Source organism: Alosa sapidissima, chromosome 16 (genome assembly GCF_018492685.1).
Source record: "Alosa sapidissima isolate fAloSap1 chromosome 16, fAloSap1.pri, whole genome shotgun sequence".
Taxonomy (NCBI): domain Eukaryota; kingdom Metazoa; phylum Chordata; class Actinopteri; order Clupeiformes; family Clupeidae; genus Alosa; species Alosa sapidissima.
Window position 1 is genome coordinate 1433585 of NC_055972.1, and position 10771 is coordinate 1444355.

Here is a 10771-nt window from a genome sequence, read left to right on the forward strand (position 1 = left end):
GAGACAGAGACAGGTGTGTGTGTGTGTGTGTGTGTGTGTTTGTGTCTGTGGAGAAGTCAACATTGTCTCCATGATATGGGCCGCTAATATTAGAATTCTAAAATTCTGGCTCCAATATGAAACAAATCCCGCGCTTGCCTGAGTAACCATGGAGACATTATCTACTTAACCAGTTCCATTGTAGTGTTGCACAGTGCACCGATACTACAAAAGTATCGCAATACCCTGAAATTAAAAATGTCACGATACCTAATTTTATCGATACTTTTAAGAATGACCGTGTTTTTTTGAAGTAACATGCGTGTGTGCAAGGCATGCTTTTAGTGCCTCCTCCCGTGTGTGTGTTCTGTGCGTCTTTTCTCCTCACACACGTATGCGCACTGTGCAGCTGTCATGCCATAAACAGCGAGACATTGCTGTTGTAACACTTAATAATAGGCTAATATCAAGTTGATTTGCTCACTTGCATCTCTCAAATTTGTGTTGCTAACCTACCTAGGCTATGGGATTTAGATCATTTAGGCCTACTATTGGATTTAACGTCATTTAGAAATAGGCTACGCAACCATGGCAAACTTTTACATCTGGAGAGCTCGTTGCTATCCCGCTAGCTAAGGTCATGTCTGTTATTTGTGGAGTGGTCACCAAAATCATTAATGAACATTGCAAGACACTTCTCTTCTATGATCCCAGAAAGATGTTATTGTTAGTTTTTTGAACATTTATTTTATCTTATGACATAGAAAACATAATGAATTGCATCCACATATCCTTATGCACTTTGCGCAACTATTATTATTTACTAGTCTAAAACCGTGAGGCTATGGCAAGCCGTTTGAGCATTTATTCAGATATCTTGATATCAGGCATAATTGTCATGTACATGCAAGCCATTTCTGTCCACTACTTAACTAGTGAGCCATTTATGTACTAGTATACCCACTAAACCCACAAAATACCCACTAGTAAACTAGTGGGTATTTTGGCCTTTACATGTTAACAAGCGACAATTTTGGCATCTCACTAGTTAACTAGTCGAATGGAAATTGCCATCACTAGTTCACTAGTGGGTGTTTTGGTGCACACTAGTAAACTAGTGACACTTTTTAGACCTCACTAGTTAACTAGTGGCCATTTGTGTCTTCACTAGTTAACTAGTGAGCAGTTCTGCCTTCACTAGTTTACATGTAAGTGTCACACTGAAGCCACTAGTTTACTAGCTAGAGTACCTTTGGCCACTAGTTGACTAGTGTGAATTTTGTCTTGAACTAGTTTACTAGTATACATTTATGACCTCACTAGTTAACTAGTTTGGACAAATGATGCATCAACTAGTTAACTAGTGAGCCTACTGCCATCACCTAGCTAGCTAGTAAGCCATTTATGGTTCACTAGTTAACTAGTGACATTGACCTACTGCAACTAGTTACCTAGTGAGTTGTTTTGCCTTCACTAGTAAACATGTGCACATTTTTGTCTGTCACTAGTTAACTAGTGAGACCCAAAAGTCTTCAACTAGCTGACTGGTATGCATTTTGGCCTTTACTAGTTAACTAGTAGACATTTCTGGCTCTCACTAGTTAACTAGTGAAGCTAAAATGTGTTGACTAGTTAACTAGTGAGCCTCTTGGCTTTTGGCCCTCACTAGTTAACTAGTTCACACAAACATGGCTCACTAGTTAACTAGTTGACAAAAATGGCTTACATGTACATGACAATTATGCCTGATATCAAGATATCAGAATAAATGCTCAATCGGCTTGCCATATGAGGCTGAAGGCTACTCTCACGTATTTCTTAAAGTGACTCAATTACACCTATACACAACCAATGTGCACTCAATTAGCCCTACACACCACATTAAAGATATGCCTAAGTGTAATACTTTAAAAATCAATATGAAGTATTCAAATTACATTTTTTTTAGCCACTAATAATTATGCAGATTATAAAATACTATACATTAATAACAAAATAACTTTATATGAATTCCAAAATATATCAAATAGAAACATGACATAAGCCATCATTTTCCGTATGTGTTTGTGTGTGTGTGGAAAGTCAAGCAGAATCAAGGATGGCCACTGGTGTGGTGATCACACTATATTCAATATTACTGATGACGTGGGTGGGGGCCCCCAAATCAAATACATTTTTTAAAAGGTATCGAAGAAGTATCAAAATCACAATTCTTGACCTGTAGGGCTGGGACAAACGATTATTTTTTTAACGATTAATCTAGCGAATATTTTTTCGATGCATCGATTAATCTAACGATTCATTTTTTCAGTCCGATTCGATTTCGATTCGATTATCCATTATCTCCCCATTAATTGACTAATAGCAACTTGTTAACTAGCAGCATACATGTTGATTTACATATCTGAATGAAAAAAACATGAACTCCTTAACATTGGAATATATGTTTATTGCTCTTAAGATTCCAAAATAAAAGACTATACAAGTCCAAAGTAATGCATTCTTAGTCAGAGGTAGCATTCAGTTCAGTAGTGTATAGGTCTAATTGAGTGCCTGTCACTTTAAGACGACGTTCGTGAGGGAATCCTTGCAATTATCATTAACACAGTTAAAACGCTGCTGATATGTGGATGCAATTCATAACGTAGTTAGTTCAAATAACGGTTCGTACTTCTCCTTGGGACAAGCACTTTTGAGTCTTGGAAAACACTTTTCCATTTACATCGGGATTTTGCAAACATTCAGTGTCAGAGTCAATAAAATGAGCACTGCATGAATAACGAAATTGAAAAACAGCTGTAAGCATGCTAAACTCAACATCCAAACAGTATTCTAACGTTAGCTTTGAGATACTGCTTGATTGCATAACTTTGCTAAGGTCTCATCACAACATAGTACATTGAGGAGACCAAACTAAGTAGAGTTAACTTTAATGCAGCAGTTTTGAATAAATTTGCACAGCATGGTCACGATGCTAAGCTGATTTAATAGCAATTTAGCCCGCCGTGTTCTATGCAATGCTTCTATGTGGCAACAACAATCCTTCAACAATCGTGAATATTTTGTTAAATGCACATGCAGAGGAGGGGCAGCGGGCTACAAGAGAGAGCGGGGCGGGGCATGGAAAGGCTGCGTGCGTGAAAAGCACAATGATTTCGTGGCCCCCAGCCACAGATTAGTCAACTTATGGGAAACACTGAAGATGTAAAATTAAAAATATTTAGCAGCACACATTATGCTTAATGAATCGACACTCATATTTTGCGTTGACGTATTTTTTGCGTCAACGTCATCGATTACGTCGACGCGTTGTCCCAGCCCTATTGACCTGGTATCGGTATCGAAACAATAATTTTGGTATCGTTACAACACTATTCCATTGAAGCCTGTAGTGCATAGTATCATTTCAGTTCGGTCCAATCAAGGCATAGTAGCCTTGCATGCATTAACAACACCTTTGTGTCCTCCCACAGCTCCCAGAGCAACTCTCACTCCCTAAATATCTACAAGTTCAAGTGTGTTTGTGTGCATGCATGCATGCGTATATGTGTGTGTGCGTGCATATCGTGTGTGTGTGTGTGCGTGCATAACATGTGTGTGTGTGTGTGTGTGTGCGCGCGCATAACGTGCGTGCGTATGTGTGTGTGCGTGCGTATGTATGTGTGTGTGCGTGCCTATCGTGTGTGTGTGTGTGGACTGAGAGATTCGAGACACAGGAAGACAAATGTGGATCCACATTAGAGAGAATTATTCTCCTGCCTCGGCGACTCCACAGGCAGGAAAGACACTTAGCGCTAACGAACCAAAAATCAATAGCAATTTATTCTCTCCTTGGACTCCCAACACCAGGAGTAAATAATCCCACAGCTCAAGACAACTCAGGCCCACTCACACACACAGGCGTGTGCATACACACGCACGCGCAAAAACACATACACGCGCACACACACCCCTCAGCATCAGTTTCTGTCGCCTCTCACAATTCTCTCTCTCTCTCTCTCTCATAACATAACATAACAACAATAATTAGAGACGGAACATATACATATACTTTAAACTGATACATTTGTAAAAACATACTACTTCACTGAGATTTGTGAACAATAGTACTTAGTTTTATATCGGTTCACTGAATGGTATTAATGAGAGTTCATTGAGAATAGTATGGTGACTGCCTGCATGTAAGTATATATACTTTTTTGATCCCGTGAGGGAAATTTGGTCTCTGCATTTAACCCAATCGGTGAATTAGTGAAACACAAACAGCACACAGTGAACACACAGTGAGGTGAAGCACACACTAATCCCGGCGCAGTGAGCTGCCTGCTACAACGGTGGCGCTCGGGGAGCAGTGAGGGGTTAGGTGCCTTGCTCAAGGGCACTTCAGCCGCGGCCCACTGGTCGGGGCTCGAACCGGCAACCCTCCGGTTACAAGTCCAGAGTGCTAACCAGTGGGCCACGGCTGCCCTATGTGGAAGTGGTTGTACAGTATGTGAGTTCATCAGCGTGTTTGCACATGTGTGTGTGCGTGTGCGTGTGTATCACTCATTGTCCCTCAGCTGGTGGCAGGTGAAAACATATTCCGCAGCTATGAGACAGCTGTCCTTTTTCTCTCCTAGCAAGTACGGTAGTTTATTTAGGTTTGTTAAAGAATTAAATCCAGGCTGACTGAAATGAGTTGCACTCGGTCAGAAAGTGTAGCTCTGTCTCGACAACACGGTCTCTGCACTGCTGGCATAGGCGTTCATTACTTGGGAGCCATGTTTTTTTGTGTCTCCCGGTTTCAATGGCTAATCGGTGCTCACTGAGTCTATATTTGGGGGAACACTTTACTTGACGAGTGAGTTCATAACACATTCATAGCAGCTGTCATAAACTGCACATACTGTAAAGCATTCATGACTGTTTCATAAGACACGACTCAACATTCATACCAAACTTTTCATGAACGTGGGAGACAGAACAATGAGAGCTTGTCAAAATAAAAGTCCAAAGGTGCAAAGCAGCATTGCCGTTTTTGGTCCAAACCTCTTACCTGATCACGTCACATCAGAATCAATGGGCTAGGCCTACTCCAGTGCCAAAAAGACAGAACATGGTCAAGCAAATAATTTTTGTTTCATAAAAATGTATTTGTTTTATGATGTAAGCTTTGCACATGATTTCTCATCTTTTGCTACTGGGAATGTCCAACCGTTCCAGGTTACACAAATACGGGTCAGCTGAATGTATACTTGTATTATAGTAAAGTGACATTTGATGTAGACTTCATAAGATATTCATGAAATATTTACAAAGGCTGGAGAGATTAAATTAATGGTATCCAGGTTACACAAATACGATGTTGGACTTTTATTTTGACAAGCTGTCGTCGTTAAGTCTTCCACATTCGTGAACGGTTTGGTATGAATGTTGAGTCATGGCTCATGAAACAGTCATGAATGCTTTATGTGCAGTTTATGACAGCTGCATGAATGTGTTATGAACTCACCCGTCAAGTAAAGTGTTACCATATTTGGTTAGTGTTTTCCTTAAGTTTGTGTCTTTTATATTTGTAAGGTAGTCTGCTAAGACAAACCCTCTGTCCAATGCCAAGTAGCATTGCATCTTGCTTTGTGTGTTGGCTTTGAATTGCCAATAGACAATATTTGTCTTTTAAGATAGGAGAAATTTGCAATGTTCAATTTGTATCTGGTCCTGAATACCTACTGTATCAGTGTGTGTTAGAGGAGCAGAGTGGCTCAAGACCAGGTTGGGAGAGGAGCTATTTCCTTTGCTCAACTCTTGGTCACGCATGGCTTTATGATGGAATGAGTCTCTCTCTCTCTCTCTCTCTCTCTCTCTCATGAGGTGAGTCAGTCAGTCCTCCATGGCTCCAGTCCTGCAGAGGCAGGTTGCAGTCCAAGAAGCAAAGTGTCTCTGAGTTCTCTCCTTTCAAAGAGCTCCGCCTATCTTCATAAACATTCCCTATGGTGCATGTTTGGTGCACAGAAGAGCTTTGCCTATCCTCATAAACATTCCCTATGGTGCATGTTTGGTGCACAGAAGAGCTTTGCCTATCCTCATAAACATTCCCTATGGTGGCACAGAAAATGAGGAGGAGATGGCCAGGAGAGGCACTGCCTTAAAATGGGCACTCTGGTGGACAAACTATGCAACACTAATACTCATAACATGGTTGAAGCGTACTATGCAACACCAATACTCATAACATGGTTGAAGCGTACTATACAACACCAATACTCATAACATGGTTGAAGCGTACTATACAACACCAATACTCATAACATGGTTGAAGCGTACAGTGCAACACCAATACTCATAACATGGTTGAAGCATGTTTCGTCAGTTTTTCCCTTTTTAAATATTAATTTATCACCCATTATAATATATAATATTATAATATATATGGGCAGCCGTGGCCTACTGGTTAGCGCTTCGGTCTTGTAACCGTAGGGTTGCCGGTTCGAACCCCGACCGGTAGGCTACGGCTGAAGTGCCCTTGAGCAAGGCACCTAATCCCTCACTGGGATTAGTGTGTGCTTCACCTCACTGTGTGTTCACTGTGTGCAGTGTGTTTCACTAATTCACTAATTGGGATAAATGCAGAGACCAAATTTCCCTCACGGGATCAAAAGAGTATATATACACTACTTCTACTTATACTTAAATGCCAATAGCGATAGTTTTTAAAATGCCTAATATCAGCCCATAATATCGGCCCACCGATAAGCCTGTTGGGTTCTAACCTGGAACATGCGATGTGTCTGCACTTCCCTTTCCTCTCACTCTCTCTCTCCTCATCATACCACCACTCAAACTAGTCCTCTCACTCTCTCTCTCCATCCTCTCACTCTCTCTCTCTCTCCTCATCATACCACCACTCAAACTAGTCCTCTCACTCTCTCTCTCCGGTCCAAAAGCGGTCCTCTCTCTCTCTCCGGTCCAAAAGTGGTGGATAAATACAATTATTTGCTGTACATAGTCAGTAGCAGGAGTTCTGGTTCTAGTGGGCGGTGGTGGCAGTGTAGTGGATAAGGAGCTGGGTTAGCATGCAGTAGCCTGTAGGGTGGTGGCAGTGTAGTGGATAAGGAGCTGGGTTAGCATGCAGTAGCCTGTAGGGTGGTGGTAGTGTAGTGGATAAGGAGCTGGGTTAGCATGCAGTAGCCAGAAAAGATGTGGGTTCAATTCCTGACTGCTGCCGTTGTGCCCTTGAGGCACTTAACCCGAGCTGCACCAGGGACACAGACCTGTCATAACAGACATCATAACAGACATCATAACAGACATCTGTCAGCCCCTTTGGAGAGAACTGCCAGCCTAAATAAACACATAAATAAGTATTTCCCACTGCAGTGGTTATGGAAATAAACACATAAATAAGTATTTCCCACTGCAGTGGTTATGGAAATAAATGCAGAGCATCTAAGCAGTCGATGAGAGCTAGTCTTTAGAATCCTGACCCCTGATCAATAATGCCATTTACCAGCGCCACTCTAGACCTGTCTGCCCTGAGCTGATCCTCTCAATCACACACGCACGCACGCAGGCACGCACACACACACACACACACACACACACACACACACACACACACACACACACACACCTGGGATTGGCCAGCTCATGGTCCCGACTGGGCTACATCTTTGAGCTGTTTCCTCTGAGTGACAGCGAGAAGCTGCTGACAGTGTTGAGGCATTAGGACTGATTTCCTATCAACACACACACACACACACACACACACAGATCTGGTGACAGTTTTGAAGCATTAGGACCAATTTCCCATTGGCACACACACATACACACAGAGTTGCTGACAGTATTGAGGCACATGGAGCGATTTCCCATCCATCACTATAGACACACAAAGCCCTTTCAGACATACGTGTAAGACCGGAGGTTCTGCGGATGTTAAATTATATAGTATATCTGAACGACATAACCGGTCATATGGAAGTCCGAATTTAGCCGGTTGTTCTACTACTCCCCCCCTAGTATTTCCTCCGGACATTATGTAAATGTGCTGTGTCTGAACGAGGCGTAGAACGTGCGGTTAAAATTCACACCTAGTGAGAGGGCGTGTTGGTGACGTTTCTTTTGTGCGTCCATGTGGTTAGATCTGACTTAAATGCCAGTGTCATGATGGAGTGGCATAGTGCTGTCCAGAAAATCTCCGACCTGGAAAGATGCAGACATCACGGAGCTACTGTCCATGAGGGCAGACAGCATTGTGATAGAACACATGAAGGGAACGGCAAGAGACGCGTTGATGTAGCCTAGAACCGCATCGGAAGGCCAAAGGAATTCAAAAGACCAAATCATCATAAGCAGAAGGCACTGAAAAGGCAGTAGCCTACAGCGACGTCGCTGACGACAATAACAGGAGTAGCCTATTTAATAAATTGTTAGCCAACACGGTCGGTTTTCTGTTGATTGATAGCCTTCTCATGACCTCACTGCTGAGCCCGATAGCATAAATATGCCTAGAGAAAATGAAAACGAAGAAAACCCAACCTTGTTCCAAGCTCCTTAAGTAAAGTAGCCTAAATGCAATAGACACATGGGGAGAGGATGCTTTTGGAAAAATAAACCATGAAAAAATGAACCACTTCACTGTTATGTTAGTATTTTGTTTGTTGTTTAAAACGTTTTATATGATGGCCTTGAAGTCTTGAGTTAGCCTACTGAATTGGCTGGTAGCCTATACCATAAAGTTTGTGCATGTTCTCTCCAACGCAAACCAGATTTGGGGTTCCATAGCAAGTAAGTAATTCTGCTACATAACGTTGAAAACAGATAAATGTGTTTATTTTAAGCACACATACAAATACTGAAGGTCAGTTACAAGTATGCGCACTTACGTGACTACTTCAAGTATTAGCCTACGCACAATAGATTTTTCTTCTTTAGCCTACATAATGCATACACTTTGTAAACAAAACAGCAGCTGTGACAGTGGCCGCACATATTCTGCGTCATATCTTGCCTCTTGTGAACTCTACAAGCACCCACCCCTCACTCGACAACCACAAGGAGATTCTGTAATGTGCGTGTATGTCGTTCACACATAGGTCCGTATAAGGTCAGTATAAGGTCCGCAGGTTAGCATCATATCTGAATCATCCGAAGGGTAGGTCCTCCGTTTGACAAACCTCCGCATACAGTATACTCCGGAGGTTTGTCAGGCCCGGCCCACATACACACACACACACACTGTCAGAACACCCCTTGTCCGCTGATATGGAACACAATACGGAACACCATCAGAACAACCCTTCTCTTCTGATACAGAACACCATCAGAACACCCCTTCTCCCATGATACGGAACACCATCAGAACACCCCTTCTCCCATGATACGGAACACCATCAGAACACCCCTTCTCCCATGATACGGAACACCATCAGAACACCCCTTCTCCCATGATACGGAACACCATTAGAACATCCCCTTCTGATGGCTGAGGTGATGTTGATCCAGAATGCATTGCCTCTAGTAGGCCAAGCCAAGATATGGAGGCTTTCTCTGGCCAAAGCCAAAGGTCAGAGGTCATTTAATTTATGTGTGTGCTGCTGTAACTAGGGATGTGTGTGTGTGTGCTGCTGTAACTAGAGATATGTGTGTGTGTAATCAGCCTTGCTGACCATGAGTGACCTTGACAATGAGGGTCAGAGGTCATCTCCAGTCTGGCCAGTAATGTGTAGCCTAGTCCTGGTGTCTATCTTATGTTCTCACAGCCCTCATGATCAACCCTAAGCACAAGCTGCGATCAGGCCCTGGGTCGAAAATCACGAATCAGGAGGTACTCACTTCTAAACTCACTTTTAAACACTTACTCAGCACGAAGCACAATGATTAAATGTAAAAAATGTAAAAGTAATCTGATATTTAATTTAACCAGTAATTAGAAGCAGGCTATATAGTTATTTGTTTATTTATTTACCTTCCTATTATTTATCACATGGCATTCTGTTGTTTACAAACAAGGCTTAGGTCATCATCTTCTACTGCACGAATCACTTCATGATCTTTCCACTAAACCTAAACACACCAGATTGGACCTCTGTTATGACAACTATAGACTACAACAGCATTAGTTCCTGTTGTCGTTATCTAAACTGCCCGTGTCCGTATTTACATAACATATGGTGGCAAAACTTCATGAGACGTCCCAGAAGATTAATACTTTCCCTGCCGCCTGCAGTTCGGCGTTGGAACATATTAGTCACTGACACGTTACTTGAACTGTCATGCTGGAATGACTAAGCGGAGGGCACTAAGTCCTTGCTACAGATAGTCAAGATATGGGCTGCTACGAATATGAACATTAAGAGAAGTGAACGTCCAAGTTCACTGAAATAACTTACTAGCTAGCACACTCATGCACGAGGACACACGAGCTATGTCAATTACCAAATAGCACATGAACGTCACTTGTGTCGTGCCTACTCACATACCTATCATGACGGAGGCTACTTTCTTTATTCGGACTTCATGTTCCGCCAGGTGACTTTCGTATGTCTCCTAGCCACTGACCACTGTGCTGCTGCTGAGACGAACTACTTGCAGGGCTCTGCTACTTGTCAAATTCCACTGGGCATGTCCACAACCGAAATGCATGGTGGGATATCGTGTCATTCACATTTTCACCACTTAAAAACACACAGTCGTAATGGAAACTGTCAGATGATAGTAATTTAGATATGTTGTTGTGTTCCCTTCTTAAAATGTAAAACAGGACGTAATACAAGTCCATGGTTTGTTCTGCTGAGAGGATTGTGTTTTACGT

The 10771-nt window shown here is 42.3% G+C and overlaps 1 protein-coding gene across 3 annotated transcripts in view; it reads right to left on the reverse strand.

Annotated features, from left to right (window-relative positions):
- Nucleotides 1–10564, reverse strand: part of prkn (parkin RBR E3 ubiquitin protein ligase) — a 121836-nt gene extending 111272 nt beyond the window's left edge. For all 3 annotated transcript variants that reach the window (XM_042065354.1, XM_042065353.1, XM_042065352.1), the window contains exon 1: nucleotides 10440–10564. In XM_042065354.1, coding sequence (XP_041921288.1) covers nucleotides 10440–10446 — 7 coding nt within the window. In that variant the 5' untranslated portion in view covers nucleotides 10447–10564. The remainder of the gene's footprint in view (nucleotides 1–10439) is intronic.
- Between the last annotated feature and the right edge of the window lie 207 nt (nucleotides 10565–10771).